We start from the raw sequence: 27365 nt of genomic DNA on the forward strand, positions 1-27365 counted from the left end.
TGGTGGTAGGCCATGGGCTGGGGTCTCAAACCCCCACCTCAGTCTCCCTAGGTAGACAGCTACCTCCCTCTGCACATGCAGCCCAGGCTCCCGGGCCCTGTCTCATAGGCAGCTCACTGTTTTCCTCTTTCCCTCTGTGGCTTTTTCATAAAGCTGTAAACACACAGAGGTTACTCGTGGGCAAGCAGGTCTGTGCAGGGTGTGGACAGATGACAGTACTGAGCATGTTCACCCTGAGGCTCTGGTCCAGTTTTCCCAGGTGTTATCTCAATTACTCCTCACCACAACTGTGACAGGAGATGCTACTGTGGCACCCATCTCACAGATAAGGCAAGTCCCCACTCCTGCCCTCAGACAGCCTCCCTGAAGACCAGACATCCAAGGACCCAGTCTCTGCCGGTCATAGCCCTCACCTGACCTTGGCGTCTCTCCTAATCTTTTTCCTGGGGAATTTTGCTATTTCCTTCCTTGGGAAGTCCGCTCACTGTGCCCCCCAAACACACACAGTACCCTTACCCTCCCTCCCTATCCCATAGCCTGCTCCACTCTCTGCTTGCCTTTCTCCCAGGGCCCCCTGAGGAGGGTGAAGTGTTTTTGCGCCTTTCTGCCAGGTGGGCTTAAACTGGCAATCACAGCAAGACAATTAAAAAAGAATCCAAAGGGAGCCTCCCTCCTTCCCCCTCCTTCTCTTCCTCTGTTAATTTGTTTCCTATGTAGGACAATAGGGAAAGGAATCCAGGCAGGGACTGCTCATGCAGGGATTTTGGGGTCCCTAGGAACAAGCAGGCTAACCCCATCCCAGCAGTGTGGTCCAGCAGATAGGCCCTTCTTAGTCCTCTTCCCGCTCCTTGATTTGGATTTCCTGTCGAGGGGATTTTCTGTTGATTGAGGTCCATGTGGTAGCCACCTGAGCTCACACAGGGACAGCCCTAGCCTCCCTTTGCTACACCTTTGCCCAGAGAAGCAGGGAGGCCAGGTTCACACGATTCTCACTGTTCCCAAGCTAAGTACCCAGTCTCCCAAACCCTGATCTTCATAGACACACATGCACACACACTTAGGCATGCCAGCCAGAGTTGGGGTGAGTCGCCTTTCTGGCTGAGGGGACTCTGTTGAGTGACCTCCTAAGCAGTTAGCATCTGAGATCTGGGGCTTTTCTGTTACGTGGCCTCCTTCAAGGGTCAAGTGTCTTCCCCATGTCCAGGGAGGAGCTAGACCCAGAGACTCTGCCTTTTCCACCTGTGCCACCCACTACTTTCTTTCCAACTTTTCACCAAGTCAATGAACAAATGTCCCCACCTGTGACTACCAACGCCTGCTTTCTGAATCCTAGTAAGTTAGCCTCTTGTTGTGTTTGGGGACTAGCTCAGAGCTAGAGGTTTGAAAGACAGCTCTGCCATTCACTGATTGGGATTCGGGGAGATCCCACTTAACCCTGCCAGGCACAGAGCTAGTCCTGCCTCTACTATGGAGGTTGAGAGAGAGTCAGGTGTGGTGATGAAGGTGACACTCTGCTGTGGTTCATGTGTCTGAGTCTGCTTTGGTGCTCACGAGTGGTCCCCATAAGTCACTCTGCATGAGATGGTTCCTGCCCTTTGTGGTCAAGGCAGGTGACCTCACGCTGTCCCAGAGGTATCCTGTGCTTGTACCTGAGGAGCCTGATGGAAGCCGGAGGCATCATCCATTTCCAGATTTGGGAATCTGTATGGAACAGCTGTAGGCCCTTCTGCCTTCCCAGCAGAGCACTCATAATCCTGCCTTAATGAAAGTCTTAAGACTTAGGACTACAGTCTGCACTCAGCTCAGGGTGATCTCCACACAGCTATGCCTGATTCTTAGTTGATCCTTCCAACCGAGCTGACTTTCTTAAGTCTGGCTTTGGAGCCCAAACTTCAGGTTCAACTCTGAGCCCTCTTCCCTCCGGGCCAGAGGACTCCTTGGATAGCAGGACCCAACCAGCACCCCCTTGGCTCATTCCCAAGTCACAGCTCTCTAGTGCTACACCTTCAGATAGACTGCAGACTTCCATCTGACTGTATGTCTCAACACTTGGGTTCAGGCTCAGTACAGAACACCTGTTCTTTGCCCACTTCTCTGAGCTTATCAAGGCCTGAGTAGATGGGACCAAGGGACTAGCTGTGTCCAGACTGTCCCCAGCCTGGGTCTTCATGTCTTCCACTTACCCTGTCCAGATCAATTAAAAACCTGTGTGGCACCTACCATGGTGTAGAAATCTTGCTAAGCATAAGGAGTCTAAATAAGACCAAGCAAGGCCCAGTGTCAAGGAAGCAGGACAAGAAGACTGTCGTCTGCTCCCTGGGTGCCCTGTAAGTCCTGCCTCTTAGAACATCCTCAGAAACAATGCCTTCCTCACTCCTTTGGGATTTTCTGAAGTCTGGAAAACTATTCCAGTCCAGATCACGGCAGAGTTACAGAGCAGCTGAGAAAATTTAAACAAACTCGGGGCTCCTCTTCTGAATCTTTGGTCGCTGCTCATGTGAAGATGTGTGTTGGAGTTTCAGAATAGAAGAACATCAAAGCACATGATTTTTAGACAGTTTCTCTTGGCTGGTTTCCATGTGAACGGAGACGGTGGGATGCCGGAGTTGACTAAAGGGCTACGCATCTGAAATTGGGGCTCTCCCAATATTTCATCGCCACTAATGCCTCAGCGGTTCATTCTAACGGCGTTTCCCTTTCCTTCCTGAGAAATTTATTTTTGTCTCTGGCTTCGATCCTGTCCCCTGGGAGGGTGGAGCCAGGAAAGCTTGGATGCTGTGGGGCCTGTCTACCTTGTCTGGCAGTCCTTCCCTCCTTCCACCCACCCCTGCCTTTCCCTGCCTTCTCACCTCTCACTTCAGCCTTGCTCCATTTCTGTTGCACTATGCTTTGGGGAGAGTAGTATTTTTATTATGCTATGTGAGTAGGGAGGGTCCTACTCTGCGCTCAAATGCTACCATGTGTTCCTGGACTGTGGCCACGGCCACATCCAAATTCCCCCGTGCTTCTTCCATGAAGCAGTTTCATCTTCTGTTACATCTGTGCTTGATGGTAACAGACCACAGGACAGGGCTCTAGACCACCACCACAAGGTCACCTGCAGACACTTCTGGCTTAGCCTCTTATAATGTAGGCATTTTAGGGATAAGAACTGCAGGACAGGGCAGGGAAGGTGTCCCTCGGAACTAGTGCCTCGGGAGCAACATTCAGTCAAAGCCATGGATGTTCAGCTGCCTTGATCCTTGGTGGGTGCATCTGAGGTGTGGTCATTAGCTTCAATTTCTCTCTCTCTCTCTCTCTCTCTCTCTCTCTCTCTCTCTCTCTCTCTCCCTCTCTCCCTCTCTCTCTGTCTCATCATTCCCTGTTCAGCAAGCCAAAGTAAAAGAATAAACAGGGATAAATACATAAATAGACAGCAAAACATCATTAAATCTTGTGCCCAAAACATTCAGCAGAAATCATCTAGGGAAGTTGAGGCATCCACTGGCGTGTCCGACAGCATTTTCTTCATAGCTGGGCTTCCCACAGCTGAACCTCTGGCTTCTCTTTCCCGCTATAGGCACTTTTATGTTATAGGATAAACAATAGTAACATCTGTGGAAAACACTTTGCTTTCTAGCTGTTCTCAAGGGCATAGTTTTTACTCTTGAGCTGTTTTGCTGTTCTCTTTTCTCCCTGTCATGGGGTTATGGGGGAGGGGGCAGCAACCTGTTCCAGATATGTGTTCTTGGAGGATACTTGACACAAACATGCTTGTGTATGAAATGCAGAGGATCTAGCTCTGCTTCCAGAGCTAGCTTCTCAGTGAACTCAAACAGCACAGCTTACCAATACAATGCACGTTACACTCTCAGATCAACTACTATGCAGAGTCTGCTCTTGAACAATCCAAATGAAGCCAGAGATTCACTAAAGTAGGCTTCTCCTCTGTTGCTTTCATTTATTTATTGTTGTTATTTATTATTATTATTATTTTGGTCTTTTGTGACAGAGTCTCAATATGTAGACCAGGCTGGCCTCGAGCTCACAGAGATCTGCCTGATTCTGCCTCCCAACTGCTGGGATTAAAGGGGTGTGCCACCATACCTGGCTGCTACTTTTATTTAAACCTCAGACACCTGTGGCTGGAGAATGCCTGGTCACCCAGCTCATTCCTGCCCCAGCCCCAATCTCTGACTTGTTTCCTTCCATCACAAACTTTCCTGTGCCATGCCACTCCTAAAGTTTGCATGTCATTGTCATGACAGTCTAGTGATTGCTGTTGCACACACTGGGACCTAATTTCTGATGTGAAATCATTTCTGGCCTAGAGACAGCATCTTAGATCAGGCAGGTAGATGAGACAGTAGTTAGGGTGGGGACAGTGACCAGACTGCAGTTGGTGGTTACAATCCAAGTGGCTGTTTTTGAAGATAGACATTGGTTTTGTTGGATGGATAGCTTGATAAAACTTCTGGTCAACTCAACTGTCGGTGACAACAGATCTCATGACCCAGAGACCTCCACTGATGCCTGCCCAGATGGGGGTGCGGAGAGACATCCGTTGCCCCAGAATGCATTGATATGTTACCTATATTGGCAACTTTCTGGGTGTAATGGGGACAGATGTGTTTGTTGATGTACCTCCTGTGCCCACTATGACAGTGGGCAAGTGGGAATGCTGTGTCTCTGTGGTCAGGAGGAAACTTTCCTTCTTAAATACAGTTATTTAAATAAAGGAAAGTGGTCCAGTTTTTGTTTTTGTTTTAAATCCGGGTGGCAGAGAACTGACTTAGTGAATAAAGAGTGCTCGCTCTGTAGCATGAGGACCTGAGTTCAAATCTCAAGCACTCGTCTATAAAGCTAGACATGGCTATGCATGCCTGTAACCCCAATTGGGGGATTGAGACAGGCAGATTCTGGGAGCTCACTGGCCATCTATTCTTAGCCAAAATGGCAAGCTTCTAGTTCAGTGTGAGACCCTGTCTTAAGACAGTAAGGCAGAGAGCAACAGAGGGAGACAACTGACGTCCTGCTTTAGCCTCTGTGTGTGTGTGCACGTGAGTGCCCCCCTCACACATCAGCATAGTTAGATGCCACCAAAATGGTGTAGTCCTGAAATTCAGAGCCCACTTCCCAGAGTGTGGGTGCAGGTGTCTCTTGTCCAGAGCACCCATGAGCTTTGTCCTTCTCCTTAATGTCAACCATTGTTAATGACCTTTAAATTTTTGTTTGGAAGAAGGATGGGGATTTTTCTTCTGATTTCAAAAGATATTTTCCAGCCTGTAGAAACAAGGTTTTCTGAGCTGGGTTGGCTCTGAGAGCTTAACTAAATGAACGGTGCAAAAATAGACCTTCGGACTTAGATTGAAATTCCAGGTATTTGCTCCTAGCAGTAAGAACAGCAGGCGCGGATCGGTGCCTGGGTGGTAGATATTGATTTCTGGGCTATAAATGAAGGACTGGAAAGCTCCAAGCATCACTCCCAGGGCCTGCTTGGCTGACTGAGCTGACCTGCCACTCCAGGCAAGAACCTTCATTTACGGGAACGTATTTATTTTTACATATCAATGATGTATTTTTGATGTACTTGATTAAGTGTTATGGGTTCAGCCCCAGGAAACACCAGTGCCGTTTATAAATAGTGAGTTCAGAGATATACAAGATTCCTGGAATTAGAGCAGTATTTTTGTTCTTATGAGCCTCTGTACATCCCCCACCCCAACCCCTTTTATTAAAGACCAGCTTTTACCCAAATGTGCCTTCTTTTACTTCCAGAGCGTTTATTTGTATTCATTTGTTATGTTCTTCTCCCAAATGCCTAACATTGCGAATTAATCCCAAGTAACAGCTATCTATTATGTTCCAGATTCAAAACCTAGTCCCAGCTAGGGATGCACCCCAGTAGGTAGAGTGCTTGCCCAGCATGCAGGAAATGTGTTCAATCTGCAGACCTACATAAACTGGGTATAGTGACCCATGCCTGTAATCTCAGCACCCAGGAAGCGGAGGCAGGAGGATAGTAGGTTCAAGGTCATCCTCAGCTATATAGCAAGTTTGAGACCAGCCTGGGCTACATGAAACCCTGTCTTAAAAAACAAAAACAAGGTCAGACGTGCCATACTTTAATCCCAGCACTCAGGAGGCAGAGACAGGTGGATCTCTGAGTTCGAGGCCAGCCTGGTCTACATAAAGCAGCCTCAATTACTGCTGGAAATGGTTTTATTTTCTGGTGACAGTGTGGCCTCAGGGAATTCACCACTGATGCCATTCCTCAGGTTCCTGAGAGGCAGATTTGTCTCACCAATTGATCTCTCTCTACCCTATTCACAAATTCCAACAGAATTGGAGATCTTCGCCTTTTTCAACCGACCGAAGAGCCACCAGAAGTGCCGGCAGTACTATCCCGTCACCATTCCGCTCCGGGTTGCCAAGAATGGCCAGACAGTGAGCAGTCTGGATGCCAGCTGGCTGGAGCACATGAGCGACCACTTCCGGAAAGGAGGCGTGCTGGTGAATGCCGTCTTCCACCTTGGCCTGGTAAATGGTAAGGAATCCCCTACAAAGCCTGCTTCTTGCTCTTGTGATCATTCCTCTTCCAAGCATGCTTCATCAGGAAAGCTGCAGTTAATAAACATGCAATATTTGATTTCTAATTAACACATCTTGAGCAAATCCCATAAAGGCAAGGCCGGTGTTCTCCAAACCTCTCCCAGGAGTCAGCCAGGTGTCTTCTCGGATACAGAAGAAGGGCAGAGATTCCGCCTCACCCATGTGGCTTTCATCTCCGTTGCTTTTAAAAGCTTTTATTTTAAAAAAAGATGACTCCCTGGGCCTGTTGTTAATTACCCCCTGGGAACATGCTACTCCAGAGGCGCGAATTGTTTGTAGACACTATTACAGTTTGAGGCAGCAGTAGAGGCACTTGGGAACCCAGAACAGAGAAATAAATGGGGTGCCTGGCTCCTGTGAGCTCTCCTGGGCCACCCGCTTGCTGAGTCTCAGGCGCCCGGTGCTCTGCCCGGAAGTGGTTCATCTCTGGGGCTTTGCTGCATGGAATAGCACTGCTGATGCCAGCTTTCAAGGCCGAAGGAAAGTCTGTCCACAGTGGGGAAGGGTGTCAGCCAAGAAAGGGTTTGGGGTTAACAGGGAGGTCAGTTGAGTCACCAGGGAAGGCAGGGAAGTAAGGAAAGAATGAGGCCAGCATGCCAGCCTGGGCAGATCCTGAGGGTTGCCAATAGGACTAAGGAAGTGAGAAGTAACTCTCCATTTGTGGATCCCAGAGAATCCTGGCAGGGGCAGTGACAGCAGGCCTCTTCAGTTTCTCCAGCTTTAGCAAGTGTTGGGAGTAGAGGTTGGATTCTGCATTCTTTGCAAGTGCCAAGCAAGCATCCTTGCATTCTTCTGAATGTGTAGGCTCTGAATGATTCGATGCTGGAGAAGGTGACAAAGCACAGGCAGGTCTTAATTGGGGGTGCCAGCTCCTTGTTTTTGTCAGTGTTACTTTCAGATCATCACAGTAGCAGCAGGAATTGTGTAATAATGCTTCGGTGAGCAGATGAATGACTTTGAATGGTTGAGTGGCCTAGGAAGCACATCTTGAGCAATGCCGTCCAGTAGAACTTTGTGTGATGATAGAATGTTCTAGATTGTGCCACTCAGTATTGTAGCCACCAGCCATCTCTAACGATGTTTTGATTCAAGAATTGAACCTCAAAGTTTTAGTTTTCATTCCTTTAAATTTAAGTACCTGTATGTGGCAATAGATTGGAATGTGCAGTTCTAGAGGACATGTTTTGTTCACTTTAATCGCCTGGTGGCAAGGTTGTGGAACCCCTCCTTACACCAGGAAACCCTCTTTGGGTGGCTGCAGGGTCCACTGAAGTCAAGGGTTGTTGTGGGCTGTTTGGAAGTGTACCATAAAACACTAGGTGCAGGAGGTGCTTGACACAATGTTTCCGTCAGACTTGTCGGTATTAGGGGTGCCAGGGAGGACTCCATCTACTCCTGACTATTGCTCTGCTACGTGTCTTAGGTTACTGTAATAGCTGGTCCTTTCTTATTGTCATGGCAGTCAGATGTACTTTCCGTGGCCACACGGTTTTACATTTCTCTCCGGGAAACCATTGGCTAGTTACACTAACACCTCAAAGATGCATGGACTGGAGGTAACAGCTACTCAGATGGCCACTGGGTAACTGTTTGTCTCCTCTTAGCAGAATTAGGGTAGCAAAAGAGTTGTCTTCTCTGGCTTCACTGTCTGAGCCTGAGACAACATCCATACAAGTTCCCAAAGCCACTGACTTTCTGTGTCACAGTGATGGTTTGGATGATCAAGGCTGAGTCAGCCTCCCAGCTCTCCCCGACCCCGGCTCTCCAACCACACATCCTGAAGCACAGAGGATTTGCTGAGTCTAACTTCAGATATGCTTCCCACATGTGAAATACTGTTACAGCCTCCTCTGGCTTTAGCTGCTTAAATTCAGCCTTTCTTCCTTGAAGACAGATCGTGAAATGCCCCTTGGCAAGTCCTGTCTGAGCCCGTGACAACTCTCTGCAACCATGACTTGTGTAGGCTCTGGCTAAGTCTCAGGGCAGAACTCCTGAGAGCCACTCCAGCTTGAAGTGGTTCACCTGCATGATTCTGTTGAAGGAGAGTGTGAATCTCGGGACGACCTTGGTGGGCGAGGTTGTTTCCGTTCTGGAAAGGCCCAGAGTTTCCACTGGCCAGGGAAGAAACAGGCATCTGACCTTTTCCTAGAATGTTTTTTTAAAAAAAAACAACACACACACACACACACACACACACACACACACACACACACTGATCACAATCATGAAAGGAACCTATTTCTAAGGAGTTGATTAGCATCCTTGCTAATAAACCCAGCAGCGCCAGAAGCCCCTTTAAATTGTTCGCTATCAGGGAACGAGCCAGTCATGATTCCTAAATAGATATTTGTATTACTGTTCCAAAACATTTCCCACAGAGCCATAAAACTGATGAAAACTTTATCCCGAAAACAAAGTGAAGCCTCTGTCTGAGTTACCCGGTGGACTCCAGCTTCTGTGTTTACCCTCCCAATTTGGACTCCTGTCCTTTATTAATACCCAGAATCAGCAGGTGACACCCCGAGCTTACGGCATAGGTGGGAAACAAGGGTGACAGCCCTTTGCATAACTGTGTTGCTGCTACTCCACCCCATCTAAACAGCAACTGGTTCCAGTCCTCACAGCAACCCTGTGAGCTGGGACCGGTGTTTATTCTGTGGCATAGCTATGGAAACTGAGGCATGGGTGTTATGTCATTGCCAGTTAGTAAGTGGCCATAAGTGGGAGAAAGAAGAGCATGGACAAGGAAAAGGGACAGGAGAGAGATGGGGAAGAGTGGCTGTGTGGGTGGGAGGTTGTTGCCTCCACCAGGCCTTAGGTGGCCATTGAGGTGGGGAGAGAAAAGCACCCATCACCTGAGGGAACAGCAGGCATGAGCCCAGGCCGTGCTGCAGGACAGGCAAGTCCTTGGGGGCTCTCCAGCCATTAAGTATATTTCTAGAAGGGTAAGGAAGGGAGGCTGTGCTGAGCTGCCTATGCCAGGGAAGTGGAGTGGGTTCCAGGAGTCAGGAGCACGGTCAGTGGGTGGCTGTACACTAACCATCTGAAGACCCATTTAGCAGCTGCTCTCTCCACAAGGGCTCTGGGCTGCCAAATAGTAGCCCCAGGGGTTACGCAGTTCCTACCACCTCTACAAGCCGTGCCTTGGCCCTCTCTTTGTCCCCAAGGTCCTATGTTTCTCTTCTGTCATTACCCTCACTTAGCCCCAAGATGCTCTCACCATGTAAACCCCCGGGCCTCCCCCGCCCTTCCCTTCATCCTCCACATGCCCTACCCTCCTCCCACCCCCATCCTGCCCTTGCCCTCTTTTATCCTGGCAGTCCTTTCTCTCTTTGATTCAAAAATGTCCTAAGAGCTAACTATGGAAACCAGAATCCACTGCGGCAATGTGTACTGCTGAGGCTACTGTGTCTCTCCCTCTCTTTTGGCCTAGAAGAGCCATCTTTCTGCCCTGCAGCTAGAAAGGAATACAGCATCATTTCCACAGGGTGTCCAAACACTGCCTCTTGGTGTCCTTTGTCTTATTTTTCTAGCCACTGTTTCCTGTAAATTGTGGAAGGTTGTTCTATATCCCAGATGAATGAAGAATTCATGAAGGAATACATTCCAGGAGATGTGTTCTGCCTGTTACATCATGCAGGGTCACCTGCATCTTATACCTTATACTGGGGGTGTCTCCTTTTTTTGTTTCTCTTTTTTTTCCCCTTTGGTCTTTTTGAGACAGGGTCTCCCTGTAGCCCCAGCTGTCCTGGATTCACTATGGAGACCAGGCTGGCCTCGAACTCACAGAGCTCTGTCTGCCTCTGCCTCCCGAGTGCTGGGATTAAAGGCATGCACCACCATGCCCGGCTTGTTTCTCTTTTTAAAAGATTTATTTATTTTTATTTTATGTGTGTGTGTGTGCCTACACATATGTATGTGCACCATGTACATGCCTGGTGTTCTCAGAGGCCAGAAGAGGGCATCAGATGCCTTGGAACTGGAGTTCCAGATGGTTATAATCCAACATGTGGATTCTGGGAACTGAACCCAAGACCTCTGCAACAGCAGCCAGTGCTCTTAACTACTGAGCCATCTCTCAAACCCCCATTCCTGCTCTTTTTGAAAAAGTAAATTATCCTGATGCTCTCTGATGCCACTGCTGCATCCCATTCCAAGCAATGGTGGGTCTTAGGCCATCTTTTTGGATGCCAACCTAACAGATTCTATTACCTGAGGCTGGCAGGATACATGTGTAAGACATATGGACATTGTCTGAGGTAGCTCTTTATCTCTGTCACAAATGCCTAAGAAAAACAATGTAAGGGAGGAAAGATTGATTTGGGGCTCATGGTGTCAGAGATTTTAGTCTATGGCCAACTGGCTCCATGGTTTCTGGGCTGTGGAAGGCTTAGCATCATGGCAGAAGGACATGATATAGCAAAGTTGCTCACTTCATGCAACCAGGAAGCAGACAGAGGGGGTGGGAGCTGGAGCAAGATACGCTTCAAAGGCATACCCACAGCACCCACATTGGCAAGGCTCCACCTCCTCAGTTTCCATCTCCCAGTGATGCCTGTATCACATTATGACTCCACTGGTGGATCAATCCACTGATGAAGCCTCAGCCCTCATGACCCAGTCACTTTCAAAATGCTCTAGCTAGTAGCTAGGTCTTCAACACATGAACCTTCAGGGGACACAACACATCCAAACAATAGCATGTATGTTTCAAATAAAATGAATATATGACATATATGTCTTATACAAATGCCTTGCAACCCTTCAGGCAGGCCCTGCATCCTATATTTCTTAGAATTCCAGCACCTGATCCCCTAAACACAAATATACACGGGGACGGGTTGCAAAGAGACAGACAGAGAGAGGGAGCATGAGCACTATGCAGTGAACAGAGCAACAACCCAGTGACTGTGGGAACCTAGCCTGTCTGTGTATTGCCTGCTCCTGCCCCTCAGACACCATCTAGCTCACCACAGTGGCCCAGTCTTTCCTTCCTGTTGGATTGAACCATACTTTAGATGTAGTTGACCATGCTAGTTCATATAAACATGGACAAATCATTTAACTTTTAAAATTTTGGTTTTAATTATATATATGCATGTATCTATGTGTGGATATGTGGTTGTGAGTATGGGTGCCCTCAGATGACAGAAGCATCAGATCCCCTGAAGCTGGAGTTTCAGGTAGCTATGAGCCATCTGCCATGGGTGCTGGGAACTGAATTTGGGTCCTCTGGAAGAGCAGGAAGCCCTGTTAACTGCCGAGCCGTCTCTCCAGCCCCTCACTTAACTCTTGTGGCTTTCATTGTTGTTTCTCATCACTGAAAGAGAATGATGATTTGAAGGACTCGGGGGTGGGGAGGGGGTTCAATGATAAGCTGTGACCCATGCCTAACAGAGTGCTTCACATCCAGCCAGCTCAATTCAATGGTTTTTTCCTGTGATGGTTCATTTCAGTTGTCAACCTGATGAGATCTAGAATCACCTGGGAGACAGGCCTCTGGGCATGCACGTGGGGGATTATCTTAAGTTAACTGGGGTGGGCAGACCTGCCCACTGTAGGTGGCACCATTCCCTGGACCAAGATTCTAGACTGCATAAAAGGGAGAAAGTGAGCTGAGCACAGCATCTGTGCTTCTTGATTGTGGAACAATGTGAGCATCCGCCTTAAGCGCCAGCTGTGGTGACCACTCGACATGATGGGCTGTACCCTTAAGCTGGGAGCCACAATAAGCCCTTTCTCCCTTCAGTTGCTTTTGTCGAGGGTATTTTGCCACAGCAACAGGAAAAATAACTAAGATACTTCCTCTTCTGTTCAGTCACATAGAACTGAACTTGCGGGCTAATCCTTGCTCCAATGAAGGAGCTGTGATACATTTTCTAGATGTCAAAATAAGGAATTGTAGGATGGTTAGCAGGCCCAGCGCATCAAGAAAGGCTCAGGAGGTGAGAAAGGCAGCAACTGACTCATTCATCTATTAGTGCAGCAGGTGTTGTATTGCGATGTTACTGGGATTGGCTGAACAGCCATTACCTTTGCGGAAGATCTCAGATCATCATGACTCACATGCATGGAGTTTTTCAGGGGCTCTTCCTGAAATCACCATATAGCTTCCAGGGGGGAACAGGGGCCTTCTGAAAGCCAACAGTTTGCTTCCTGCTCCACAGTCTGGACAACTGATTGTTCCTCCCAGCTTGTTTGAAGAGCAATCAAATTATGTTTGTAAACCCTAAAATTACAGCAGCTATGCTGACCACTCTTCGTGCTGTACACATTCCCGTGGCTTTGGAGACCAGCACCACAGTCTGTGCCTGAAGGTGAACTTGGCAGCCGTCTCAATGTCTGCAGAAGAGCAGGTGCAAGTAGACTTGACCTCCTGAGATGGTGTGGCAGATCTCTTCCCCACACCCTTCTTGGAAGTCATAAGCTTGGAATGTTAAGGTGGCCTTTTGCCAAAAGACCAGCATCAAATATTTATGTAATGCCTGGGCAAATAGCTTTTTGTGCACAGTAGGGGAGCATCTTTACTTACTAAAAAATGCAGTGATAATGGAATGTTTTCCATAGACGGAGGGCAGTTTAACCTTTTTACATCAAGAGCCTTCGCTCTGAGATAGACCTATTTATGCCCAGGTTGGCGCACATTTCATGGAGGCTGAGCTTTGAAGGTAATGAGATGGAGAGTGGACAAGCCCGTCAAAACAAGGGCACTTTAAAAGCCCAGCTGTCTGCTCTCCGTGGTTCATTGACTTTTTTGCTGTTACAGATGACCAAATTTTGACAGCCATCCTGAACTTGCTTTGTTATAGTCAAGTAGGTGAATCAGCCTTCTGGGTTCAGGAGAATGGAGCAGCAGGACAGGGCTGGGAGGCAGGCAGTGGTGAAGTGGTTGGTGACTGGGGACCTGGTATATTCTTGCAGGAAGAGTACCCTTCTTCCCTGACACACAGCCCTCCTGTAACTCTGGAGGAAAGAGAAGAAGCCAGACATGGGCAGGGAAAGAAGGGGGGGCTGCAAGTGCCCCCCATCACACCTTGTGGTCTTCAACTCTGCCTTGTTGAACTGTTGGCAGGCTAAGGGCCATCATGTAATTAATGTTGAATTGAACCCTTTTGTACTTAAAGCACATGGCAGGCACATTTAAAGGGCAGGAGGTTCTCCACTGAGGAGATGTAAAGTAGAGGCTTTGGAAATTGAATGAGTGTCATCCCACAGTATCTGAGGTCACTTGATTCCAGGAACCCCTCAGATATTCAAATCAGCAGATGCTTACACCCTTTGTATAAAATGGCCTACAGACTATAGATAGCCTCCTGTGTGCTTTAAATCACCACAGGATGACTTATAATATCCAATGCAGTGTAGATGCTGAGTAAATGGCTGTTATGCTGTGTTGCTTAGGGAATAATGGCTTGGAAAAGGTACGCTTGTGCTTAATACAGAATTTCGTTTTTTCCCATCTGCAATTGGTTGAGCCTACAGAGGTGGAGGGCTGACTCTGATGTGTTTTCACAGGAGTCTTGAGGAAATATGTGTTGCATTGTGCAATCCTGGAAGAATTAGCATCTGTCTTCTGGTGTTGAGCATTGCCAGATCAGGACTAGGGAAGCTTTATTTTAAAGAGTGTCTTGGGGCTAGAGAGATGGCTCAGCGGCTAAGAGCACTGAGTACTCTCAGAGGATCCGGTTTCAGTTCCCAGAACCCACATGGCAGCTAACAATGGTTTGTAACTACAGTTCCAGGGGATCCTGACACCTCCTTCTGACCTTCTTGGGCGTTGCACGACACGAGTGCACTTACACATATACAGGTGATACACTCATACATATAGAAAAAATTAAATATTTTTTAAAAGTATCTTATGGCACCTCTCCTGTGACACAGGGTCTCTACCCTTAGAGTGTTATTGAGAATTTAAAACTGAGTGGGACTCTGGACTGTGCTTATCCTGGACCCTGAGATACATGTAAGGCAGTTCAGTTCTCCCTGGTCATCTATGTTCAGTAAGCAAACACTTGGGGAAAACTCTCCTGTAAACCCCCTGAGAGAGGCAAGCTTGGCTCTTGCAAAGGGCATTGGACAGTAGACTCTCAGAATAGAATGAAGCGTGGACCTGGCTTATTCACAGGGAACTTACTGGAAATGGAGTATTATCTTATCAGGTTAGGATAATGTCAGGACAAGACTCCTGCTCCAGGAACTTCCCACATAGTCACAGTTTGTTGAACTGCTCCAATTTCTTTCTCATTCAGGACAAGGGCTAACCCCAGGCTCAGCAAAGCACACTGGTCTTGTATCCCTTCCTCTAGGTTGAGCATTGTCTCAGTCAGCTATTGCTGTAGTAGTGCCATGTAACAAACCACTCTAGTTCTCATTGGCTTAAGAGTAATAATTTACTCCATCAGGTTTTCTGGTTGTTTGGAGCACTGTTGGCAGCCTCAGTGATCTCCACTAAGCTTATCACAGGTCTGTTGGTCAGCTGGTCCCAGCCATCTCCACTAGGACAGCTCTGCTCCATGTGTCTTTCGTCTTCCTAGATCCAGCTGGCTAACTGGGGTATGTCCTCTCAAAATGGTGGCAGAGACACAGGACATCGAGTTCAACCCCATGCGTGATTTTTAGACTCTGCATCTCACCTGCCATATCCTATTAGCTAAGCATGCCATGTGGGAAAGTCCCTTGCCGGCCCTTTCCCCACCAGTCACCTGAATCCTAAGTCTCTTCTAAGAATTTTTTTTTTTTTTATGTGGATGAGTATACTGCCTGCATGTATGTGAGTACACCCGTGTCATGCAGTGCCGTGGAGGTCAGAAGAGGGCTTCGGATTCCCCTGGAACTGGAGTCAAGGATGGTTCGTAGCCACCATGTGGGTGCTGGGAATCGAATCCAGGTCCTCTGCAAGAGCAGTCAGTGCTCTTAACCGCTGAACCATCTCTCCAGCCCCCTCGTCTAAGAATTTTACAGCTCATCTAGTAGTTTATCCCTGTCCCACTTACTCTGCATTTGCACCTAGCCTGTCCCCGAAACTGTCAGGAACTCAAACCCTTGCCTGCTTAGTACACTCATGTCTGTCTGCATTTCTTTTCCTATTCCTGTGATCAAATACCCTGAAAAAAGCAACAGGAACTTGAAACACGTACTCATAGTACATCCACGGTTGAGAGCAGAGAGCAGTGAATTAATCCACGCATGCTTGAGCTCAGCTCATGTTCTCCACTCTTAACAGTTCAGGGCCCCCTGCCCAGGGAATGATGCCACTCACAGTGGGCAGGTCTTCTCATCGCAGTAAAGGTAATCAAGATAACCCTCTACTGACATGCCCAAAGAGTAACCTGATCTGGACAACCCCTCATTGAGACTTGGATCCCAGGTGATTCTGGATTGTGTCAGCAGAACTAACCATCATAATGTCTTGTCTCAAACTGGGGAGCCTTAGTCTCAGGACCCCTTTCAGAAAGAGACTCCACATGGCCTCCACCTTCACTTCTTTTAGCCTGCTTCATGTTTCTATGTGATTTATCACCTCTGGTGTTGTGTTTCTGTCTCCCTCCCCACTGAAAAGAAAGCTCCATGGTAGTAGGGTCTTCGTCTTGCTGCTGACAAGACCTCCAGTGACCAAGGAGTACCTGGCCCATATTGGTGCTCAGCAGGTATCAGAATGAATGGGCCAGGGTGGGGTAGGCCCTTCAGGGTGAGTGTGGGTGTTTCCACTCCCCCACTGTGAGGCTAATCCTCCATTTCTAGTCACTACTCAGAAAAGTTCAGTCTACTGGGTTGTGTCACTGCAGTTCTAAAACTGAACTTCAAGAGCCACATAGGAGAGAGAAAAGGAAATTACTTTTCGTCTGTTACCTGTTTGCCTGTTACTACTGTATTAACTCTTGCATTAATCTTACAGAAGAGGATTTTAGAAAACATTTTAGTTATTCTTAATTACACCACTCATAACCACTTCTAGTATCTTGTATATTTCCTCAAGGTTTATTTATCTAAACCTTTCTAACATGAAAAAATTGGAGCTTGGGCTGAGTGTAGTAGCACACACCTTTAATTCCAACACTTAGGAGGCAGAGACAAGAGGATCTCTGTGAAGTCAGCCTAACCTACAGTTCCAGGCCAGCTGGGGCTACAGGGAGACCCTGCCTCAGAAAGACCAAAAAATAAAATAAGGGGCTGGAGAGATAGCTCAGCAGTTGGGAATGCTGGTTGTACTTGCAGAAGACCTGGGTTCAAATCCCAGCACCCACATGGCAACTAACAACTGTCCATAACTCCAGTTCCAGGGGATCTGACGGTCTCTTCTGGCCTCACAGGCATTGCATGACATGGGTGCACTTACATACATGCAGGCAATACATGCATACATATAAAAATAAAATGAAAATAATAAATAAAATATTTTGAAAATAAAATAAAATAAATTGGAGCTTAAGCTGGAGAGATGGCTCAGTGGTTAGGAGCTCTTGCTGCTCTATCATGAGGACCAGAGTTGGAACCCCAGCATCCACTTCAGGCAGTCACCAGGGCCTGAAATCCAGCTCCAAGGGACCCAACACATTCTTCTGGCAGATACACACACACACACACACACACACACACACACACAATTAAAAAAAAAATTGCAGCTAGCTCATATGACAGTTTTATGTTTGAAGGTTTTTTTCCTCTCTCTACAATATGGCTTCTGAAGTATTCCCTGGTGAAATTTCCATATGCTTCTTAGGATAGTATAGCTTTTAGTTGTATGGAAATCTAATTCACTTAACTATTTTTCTATGGTTGAATATTTAGGTCATTTAGGGGTGTGTGTGTGTGTGTGTGTGTGTGTGTGTGTGTGTGTGGTGTGTGTTATGCATCTCTGTGTATGGGGTGGTATATGCATGTGTGAACAAGTGTGTTCACCGTGTGAGGTTGATAGCAGGTTTTCTTGTATTGTTCTCCACCATAATTTTTGAGCTAGGGTCTTTCACAGAACCCGGAGCTTGTCATTTTGACTAGGCTGACCAGCTAGCAAGTCCCCAGGAGCCAACTGTCTCTGCCCCTCCGTGGCTTGGATTACAAACACAGCACCGCCCAGCTTTTAGGTTGATTCTGGGGATCTGAACTTAGGTCCACAGGCTTGCTCATTTCCTTGGCTCTTGTTTGGGTTTTTAAGTAATTTTATAAGTAATTCTTATAATAAATACGGGATCACATTAGTGGTTGTTACTTTAGGACAGACTAAAAGAAAGGATTTGGGAGTCAAAAAGGATAGACTTTCTCTTGGTGACACTTCAGACTTAACTCTATAGGCATTGACATTTTCCTTTTCAAAAATCTACCATTCTAATAAACAAATTTGAACTTCTTTCAAACTTACTAGCCATGGAGAACTAATTTCTAGTTCGTGTTCTCTGCTCATTTTTATTAGTATTTTAGGTTTTCAGCTATTATAAAGTTTCTATGTGCGAAGAATATCAAGCTTGGTCTTTTCTTTGTGTCACTTTGAATAACTTTCCCCTGTTGATAATCTTCTAATTTTGTTTGTGGGGGAAGATAGAAAGATTGCTACATATAGACATTTGTGAGTCTTTTTCTTTGTGATTTCTGAAAAATAGTGGCACTTACAGGAATGCCAGAATCATTTAGGGGATTGATTTGGTCTTCCTACCTTCTCTGTGAAAAAGAAAATTAACATTATTATGATTTGTCCTAGTACAAACTGTCCTTTTAAAATAGTAAGTGTTGGAGCTGGAGAGATAGTTCAGCAGTTAAGAACACTGACTGTTCTTGCAGAAGACCCGGGTTCAAATCCCAGCACCCACATGACAGTTAACAACTGTCCATAACTCCAGTTCCAGGGGATCCGACGGCCTCTTCTATCCTCCATGGGCATTGCATGACACAGGTGCACTTATATACATGTAGACAATACACACACATAAAATAAAAATAATAAATAAAATGTTCAAAAATAAAATAACATTGAGATAGGCTTTATAAGTGTTTTAGTCTCCTGAGACTGTTGTAACACAATGCCAGTCTGGATGGCCTAAACAGTAACCACACATTTATTTTCTCCCACTCCTAAAAAACTAGTATCTAACCCATGACCCACATGCCAGCAGACTGTTTGGGGTTCAAGCTCTCTTCCTGCTGTGCTCACAGCTAGCTGTCTGCTGCCTTGCTGTACACACGTGGGGGTGGGGGAGCAAGAAAGCACCTGGGGCTGCTTCCTCTTCTTACACAGATGTGGCTCCCCCTCATCCCTCACTGAGCCAGGGGTTAGGGCCTCAGCAGTTCACTGAGATAGAACAATCTTAGCAGAGCAGACTCTAGGGGCGGAAAGGGATGATCTTTCCACACCTAGTGTCACAGATGGGCAACCAAGTCACCAAAAGGAACCCTTGCCTGGATCCAGGCCACCAGCATCTAGATCAGTCCTCTTTCTCACAATCTTACCTCAGTGAATCTAAGACACACAGGAATGATGAACCAAGTGAAGGTAGAAGACACATGCTCTGTGGGGCAGAGGCTCTGCTCGACAGAGGCCATGCTCTGTGCTTCCTTAGACCTCCATCACTTAAGACACTCTCAAACAACTGTCTGTTTCAAGCACAGTTATTGCACTATACAGCACTCAGGACCCTGACTAGAATGATGCCCCAGGAAACACTGTCATTGGCAAATCAGTTGGGAAGTCCTCGGCCCCAAATCCTGCCTCTTGACAAGAGCAGCCAGAAGCACCCTCCATGAAACAACCACATCACACAACCCCCTCAAAGAGCCAACACATCTTGTGTGCACCTGACAAGTTCAGATCTGGTGAGGTGAATCTATCCTGCATTTAAAAAACAAAAAAAAAAAAAAAAAACCCTCTCACCTAAATATAGTTTTCCTCTAAAAACTGCCTCTAAACAGCCGTGTTTCGCCCTGGATAAGTTCTCCCCAGTGCATCCTGACGGTGGAGCTTGAACAGGAAGGTAAGCACGTGAAATCAGATGGTGATTGCCGACAATGAAATTTGGGCTCATAAAATCAAGGATATTATTCAAAACTGCGAGGTAAATTAGTCTCATTCATTCTGATGGGGCTAGACTCTATGGCTGTGTGTGCCTTCTTTAATTAACATGTTGAAAAGATGTTCTGATTGGGATTATTAATGAATGCAGTGAAAATTTTTGCTGTTTTGTAAGGCTGCTGCCACAGACGGCTTACACGCCCCCACCCCCTTGTTTTTCACTTTTTCTACAGATTCCTTCCATGGCCTGACAGATGGAGTATTCATCTTTGAAGCTGTTTCCACAGAAGATAGCAAAACCATACAGGGCTACGATGCTATTGTTGTCGAACAATGGACGGTCCTGGAAGTAAGTGTGGCGGTGCCTGCTTTGCTGCCTTTGCTGGGGCAGCAGTTATTTCATGGTTGCTGTAGCCGATCATGGGGCTGGTGCTCATCTGGGTAAACCCTGTGAGGATCCCCTTAGTTCTTCAATACCCCGACTCCAAGTCGGGGTGGAGACCACTTTCCATTTCCAACAGAAAAAAAATGATATTGTTGCATATGTCAGACTATTGGTTAATTTGCATATCACTGAAAACACTCAGTGAGATGAATGAGGCAAGTGCGTGGTGCTGTGTTTGTAAGAGCCGTGTGGTTTTCGGAGGCAGACCCTCTGCCTAGTCCTGTAAGATGTCTTTGGGAGAAATGTGTAGGAGCGCACTCAATTTTCACAGTGAGCCAGTGAGATATGCTGTCTATTTTTATAGTTAGAAAACTGAGGCAGGGAGAAGTTGTCTCTTATCTGAGGTTTTGCATGAGTACTGCAGGGTGTATCTGAAGAATGAGGACACAGGAGGCCATTGCATAGTTGTGGGTAGGAGATATCTCAAGCAGGGTCCCATATCTTTGGAAGAACTATCGTACCTTTAAGAGTCCTAAACCTTCTCCAGTTATGAAGCATGGGTGTTTTAAGACCAGTCTCAGCTCATAGCTAGAACAGCACTTCTCAAGACTGAGATAGTGTCTAAATCGCAAGGAGAGCTTACAAACACACTTATTTGAGCTCCACCCTGGGGGTTCCCTGTTCAGTGGGTAGCTTAGTCAGCCAGGGCCACTATAACAAAATGCCACAGGTGGGATTTTGTACCATTCAGGAGACTGGAAAGTCCCAGGTCAGGGTTCCACCAGGGGCTGGTTTCTGTTCAAGGCTCCAGTCCTGGCTTACAGACAGCCTCTCAGTCCTCATGGCCTTCCCTCTGAGCATGCTCATGGGAAGCCAACAAGGTCTCTGGTGTCTCCTCTTAGGAAGACACTAATCCTAATGGATCATCACTCTTGTGACCTTATTTAACTGTAACTACTTCCTTAGAGGCCCCACCTGTGTACTGGGGGGCGACCTAGGGGAGGATAGTCTCTAACAGTGGTTCTGAGACTGGGCCCAAGAATTTGCATTTATGACACCCCTTCAAGTGAGTCAGTGCTGCTGGTCAGAGAACCAAACTAAGAATCCTGCCCTTTGAGTTTGCAACCAGCACAGGGACAGGTTTGGGCAAGGCCTTACCCTCTAAAGAGGCTGTCAGGTGCCCACTCTGACCCATAGTCAGCTCCTCTCTAGGGCACACAGATGTCATTGAACCCCAACACTTCTGCCTCGAGTTTAGCTACGTCTTCTCTTTGTCACCATTTGACCTCTAGAAAGGTTATTTTTTTTCTTGCTTGAGCCTTGGACAGGTCTCTGAAAGGTCATGGGTTTGGGGCTGAAGGGGGACACAGGTGGATTGTCCTTTGGGGCAAGAAATGTATTAGAAGAGTTATTAAAGCTGTAGACAGACAGAACATGGAAAGGCAGATACCATAGGCAGAGATAGTGTGGCAGGGGCTCTGAGCAGAGTTCAGAATGTGGCAGGTCCATTCTTAAAGGCTTAGGAGGAAGGGGAAGCTTTCATGTAGTTGTTGATGAGAACTCTAGTTTGTACTTGGAGTCAGACTGCCTTTGATTCCTAGGGAACAGAAAGATAGGGAGGGGAGTCTTGTATGCCAGGAAAGGAGGAAGGCATCTTGCCCGTGTATGGGGGAAGAGGAGGGTAGAGGCTCATTTAGTTAAACTGTATTATACAGGCAGGGAAGGGGGCATGTGTGCCAGCAGTAGACTTCTGATATCTTAAATCCTGGCGGCCTGGGCTTGCAAACTTACTTGGGGAAATGAGAATTAGGATAGCAGCTCTTCTGGAATCTGGAGTGTGCATCTGTGAGAAGGTTACAGATACATAGCTGGGCTCTCCTAGGAGTCCTGCTGTTTCTTCCCAGCATATGTGAGACAGAGGCTGCTGCAGTGGGGCATGGCCTGACTAGCCCCTAGCCCCAAACCTAAGAGCCCCTCAGCTTCTGGATGACCCTGCTTTTCTTTTTTATAAGATCTTATTTATCATTTTTATTTTATGTGTGTGAGTATATTGCCTACATGCATGTAAATGTACTCGTATCATACAATACCCACGTAGGACAGAAGAGGGCGTCAGATTCCCCTAGAAACTGGACTTACAGACAGGTGTTAGCCACCATGCGGGCACTGAGAATTGAACCTGGGTCCTCTGCAAGAGCAGCCAGTGCTCTTAACCACTGAGCCATCTCTCCAGTCTGACCCTGCTTTTCTGACAAGCACTGTCTTCCTCCTGTGTTCTGATCATGAGATGCTGTAATTTGCTCTTTCTCCTCTCTGCGCTAAGACTTGATCTGCCCCTTTATTTCTGGGCCTACCCTTGAGCCCTGTGTGCAGCACTGCCTTCCAATTCTGCCTCTATGTCTTGGCTCCCTTCTTTACACACACACACACACACACACACACACGGATGTGCATGTACACTGTGAACATACACACATACTCTCACCAGGAACCCTGACTGGATGGAGGACTCAGCTCTGAGACAGCACAATGTATTAGAAGGAGGAAGCTGCCTGGGAACCTGTTCTGAGTGTGGCTTCCAGTTCCCAGCTCAGTCACTAGTGTAGAAAAGAGAATCACTCCCTCTGCCTTACGCGTTTCAGTTTTATAAGTGAGGATGCTGGCAATGATGTCTCAAAGCCGAGGCAAATTAAAGGGGAAAGTACAGCCTGGAACAGTGGCCCACACCTGTAATCCCAGCTCTTAGGAGCGAGGCAGGAGGATTGCCTGGAGTTCAAGGCCAGGCTGAGCTACATGGTAAGACCTTACTTTGTTTTTGTTTTTGGTTTTGGTTTTGGTTTTTTTTTTTTTTTTTTTTTGAGACAGGATCTCCCTGTAGCTCCAGCTCACCTGGAACTCACCATGTGTGTAAACCAGGCTAGCCTCAATTTCACAGAGATCTGCCCCTGCCCCTGCCCAGCTCCTATTAACCTCATATTACTGGTCACCAGCTGCCATTAGGACACAGAGCTTCCACCCACCCCTTGGGTCTTATTCCAAAAGGAGTTTTGGCTAGAGAATGAATGTTTGGAACAGAAGCAAGTGATTACCAGAGGTGGTGCTACACACCTTCAGTCCAAGGACTCGGGAGGCTGAAGCAGGAAGATGGAGACCAGCCAGGGTTATACACTCAAACTTTGTCTCAAAGACAGAAAGAAAGAAAAAATAAACAGCCCCACAAGGGGCTGGAGTGATGGCTTAGTGGTTAAGAGCACTGGTTGCTCCTGCAGAGGACCCAGGTTCAGTTCCTAGCAACCACATGGCAGCTAACAACTGTCGGTAATTCCAGTTCCAGGGGATCTAATGCCCTCTTCTGACTTCTGAGGGCACTGCATGACACAGGTACACTTACACACATGCAAGCAATATACTCACACACATAAAATAAAGAACAACAACAACAAAAAAAAAAAAACAGAAAAAGCAAATAGTTGTGCTATCTGTAGTTGCAAATCCACAGCCTAAAATGCAAGGTGCATAGGGGGAGAGTGGGCGCTCCCATGTGGGTGATTTGCAATCCAGAGTGTGAGTAGAAAGGGGGATTGTGCAGAACACGAAGTAGCTTGACCAGCGGGTGAAGAGCAGGGCTGAGGGAGAGAGTCTGTCTGGATGTGACAGACCAGCAGAACCTGGATGCCACCAAGGTGTCATCATCCCCTCTCTCCCTGGAGTGTTTCAGTTTATCTGGGTTTCCTGTGGTGTCTGGTGCCAGATATGAACATAAGACAGTAGAAAAAGGTGCCTGGGTTTTCAGAGAGTTCAAGACCAGTCTAGGCAACTTAGTGAAATCCTGTGTCTCAAAAATAATTTTTAAAAAGGGGAACAGCACCCACCTGGCAGCTAACAACTGTCCGTAACTCCAGTTCCAGGGGATCCGACAGCCTCTTCTGTCCTCCGCGGGCATTTCACAATGTGGGTGCACTTACCTGCATGCAGGCAATACATGCATACACATAAAATAAAATAAAAAGTAATTTAAAAAACATTTTAAAAGGGGAACAGGGCTGGAGAGATGGCTCAGCAGTTAAGAACACTGACTGCCCTTGTAGAGGACCCAACTTTGGTTCTCAGCACCCGTGCAATGACTGACAATCATAACTCCAGTTCCAGGGGATCCAACACTTTTTTGGCCTCTGCAGGCATTGCATGACACTAGTGCACTTACATACATGCAAGCAAAACACTCATACACATATAATAAAAATAAATTTAAAATTTTTTTTAAAAATAGTAAAATGAAATAGAAAGGGAAAGGAGCTGGGAAGGTAGCTCAGTGGTAGAGCAGTTGCCTAGAATCATGAAGTCCCAGGTTCCAGCCTCAGCACCACAAATAGCAAGCTTGCAGCTGTTGCAACTGATACACTGGCGGGTGGAAAAAGCCAGCGAGTGTGAATGAGTGAAGGTCAAACACACATCCATCTGCCAGTGCTTTTGGATCTGTGTGTCAGGGAGTGCCATCAGCAGTATGGTGCTAGCCTTGCGGGACTGTGGCAGCACGCTACCACTGAGCTTCATCCTAACCCTTATTGTTTGAGATAAGGTCTCCCTTTGTAGCCCAGGCTGGAACTGAACTCACAATGTTCATGCTTCAGCCTCCAGAGGGAGAGAACTAGAGATGCCTGCGCCATCACACCTAGCTTCTCTCGAAACATTTTGAGGCATGGTTCCCTCACCCTGCCTTCATAGGGTCATTCCAGTTCTGGTTTCTCTGAAGGTTTCGTATAGAAGGTGGTTGCCGTATGATCCTAGCATTGAACAGACTGGGTCAAAGCCACTGTCCTTGGCATCCTTCAAGAGACCTTCCTCCAGGCCCCAAGGAGGACCAAACCTAGGTGGTGATTTCAGATAGGTTCCACTACGTAGATCTTCTCCTCACTTATCCCTAAGGCTGTCATGAGAGGATGCGGAGGATGCTGCTTCTGCTGTTGAATCTCCTTCGTCACCCTGTGTGACAAAGCCCAAGCTTTCACTGGTTCTCTGTGACCTTCTGCAGGTTTCTGGGGATTGGTCTTTTGTTAATGAAGGCTCCCAACCATCTCTCTCAATCCATGTGAAGGTCTGCCAGGGAGTAACTTCCATTTCTGTGGTACTGAGAATTCACCACCTTCTGCTCTTGACAGAGGAGCCAATATCTGTTCTTTTCAAACCATCCGGCGCTTACTTCTTCATTGCCATGGTTTCTCTAGGAGAATTATTTTGGTTGGCGATCATAGCCTTTCATGCCAGAGTCAGCAGACCCTGCCTTTTCTCTGTGATTTGGATGATTTCTCTGTGAGTAGTCATTCCATGAAAGAAACAGGGAGCAAACACAACCCTTTCCCCTGTGGTAACCTCATCCTTTCCCACTCCAGAGTGAGTCACAGCATGGGGGAGGCTTGGGTGGGGTTCAGCCGAACCTCAAGTCTGTGCCAGCAGCCCTGTCAATACTGACTGTTACCCAACCCTGTGTCCCCCTCACCTTGAGGGTGATACCCCAGTACACTGTCGGTGGGACTCATCTAGACTTGAGCTCATTTCAGGTGTTCAGGCTTGTCTTGGAAGGCAGATCACCCACCATCCTCACTTAGCAACTCATATGTTATGTTTGTAAGGCCAGTATGAAGGAAGGACGGGCAAGGGCACGAACAACTCACCAACAATACTGGCTGTTGGTGGGAAGAATCCTGCATAGAGGGGCTAGAGAGCTGGTTCAGCAGTTAAGAGCACTGGCTGCGCTTGCAGAGGACCCGGGTTTGATTCCCAGCACCCACATGGCGGCTAACAGCCCTCTGTAACTCTAGTTCCAGGGAAATCCAACCCCTCCCTTCTGACCCCCACAGAAACCCTCTAGGAACCAGAGCCTTACAAGGTAGTTACAGGACAGAAAAGGGGAAGAAGGCAGGGAACTGAAAAGCTTCCCCATTTGGCCTGTAGTTGGCCATTGTCAAAGGTAGCCAGTGAGCCAGTTAAAGAATATCAGGTGACTGATAAATCTCTCTCTCTCTCTCTCTCTCTCTCTCTCTCTCTCTCCTCTCTCTCCGTGAGCCAGTTAAAGAATATCAGGCTCTCTCTCTCTCTCTCTCTCCTCTCTCTCTCTCTCTCTCCTGTCTCAGCTGGCCATTACTAGGGGCTAGATCTGGCAGGAAAGGCAAGAATCTAGAAAAACAAGTTACTTTAGCTCTGGAAACCAAGTTTGAGGACTTGACATTGTTTAGCCGACACAGAGGAGCTCTTCCAAATGGTGAGAGCGTGGTTAAGAAGGCTTGTTTTTTATTTGTCTCTTCCAAAGAAACAAAGGCACTTGTTCCCAAGAAGGCATAGCAAGGATATCATCTCAGCAACGTTAGTGACAGAGGGAAAAGAAAAGCAGCCACACCCACAGTGTCCTCAAATTATCATGTTTAGACGAATCCATGCAAACTGACAAAGGAGGACGCCCAGGAAGTGCTACAGAGGAGGTATGAGTGCAGCATGATGCTCCATTGGTTGATGTTGTGTGTCAGTGTGGTTGGGCCAAGGGACTGGGGTTTGCTCAAACCCCAGGCTCGATGCTACTGTGCAGATACTTTTAGATGTAGTTAGCATGCCCATCAGGGGAAGGGTACATTACCCTTCAGAATGTGGGTGGTCATCACAGTTGAAGGCCTTAAGAGACCGAAGTCTCCAGAAGAGGAAGAAATTCTGTTTCCACTACTGCCTTCAAACTAGATTGCAGTATCAAGTCTCGGAATCGCCAGCCTATCGGCCCGCCCTGCAAACTTTGCACTTGCTAGCTCCCAAATTCTATGAGCCAGTTCCTCGGAAATACATCTTAGATACGGATATGTCTGTGGATATCCTGTTGGCTTTTTCGCAGGAGAGCCCTGACTAACACAGATACACTTAGTGTGATGCCAGCAAAGGGAAAAATTTCACCAGTCTCTTAGCTGTAATCAGTTTACTTTGTGGTGCTGGGGCTCACACCCAGGGCTCCACGCATCCTAGGCAAGTGCCCTACCACTGAGCCACACTTCAGACCTAGACTTGAGTTACATTTTTGTTTCCTCATAGAAAAGAAAGGGAGGAGGGTGGAAAGATGGCTCAGTGGTTAAGAGCACTTGCTGCTCTTGCAGAGGACCTAAGTTCAGTTCCCAGCCCCCACATGGTATGACTCACAGTCACACGTAACTCTAGCTCCAAGGGATCCAGTGGCCTTTGCAGCACTGCACTTACACACAGAGACACACAGACATGAAAGGGATCCTACCACTGAGCCACACTTCAGACCTAGACTTGAGTTACATTTTTATTGGTTCCTCATAGAAAAGAAAGGGAGGAGGATGGAAAGATGGCTCAGTGGTTAAGAGCACTTGCTGCTCTTGCAGAGGACCT

The 27365-nt window shown here is 47.2% G+C and overlaps 1 protein-coding gene across 2 annotated transcripts in view; it reads left to right on the forward strand.

The window, feature by feature from the left end:
• Positions 1-27365, forward strand: part of Rftn1 (raftlin, lipid raft linker 1) — a 228238-nt gene that overhangs the window by 170488 nt on the left and 30385 nt on the right. For both annotated transcript variants that reach the window (XM_008849972.3, XM_017802421.2), the window contains exons 6-7: positions 6323-6526; positions 19825-19940. In XM_008849972.3, the coding sequence (XP_008848194.1) occupies positions 6323-6526; positions 19825-19940 (320 nt within the window). The remainder of the gene's footprint in view (positions 1-6322; positions 6527-19824; positions 19941-27365) is intronic.

The sequence above is a fragment of the Nannospalax galili genome, unplaced genomic scaffold (genome assembly GCF_000622305.1).
Source record: "Nannospalax galili isolate Female #2095 unplaced genomic scaffold, S.galili_v1.0 scaffold364, whole genome shotgun sequence".
Taxonomy (NCBI): domain Eukaryota; kingdom Metazoa; phylum Chordata; class Mammalia; order Rodentia; family Spalacidae; genus Nannospalax; species Nannospalax galili.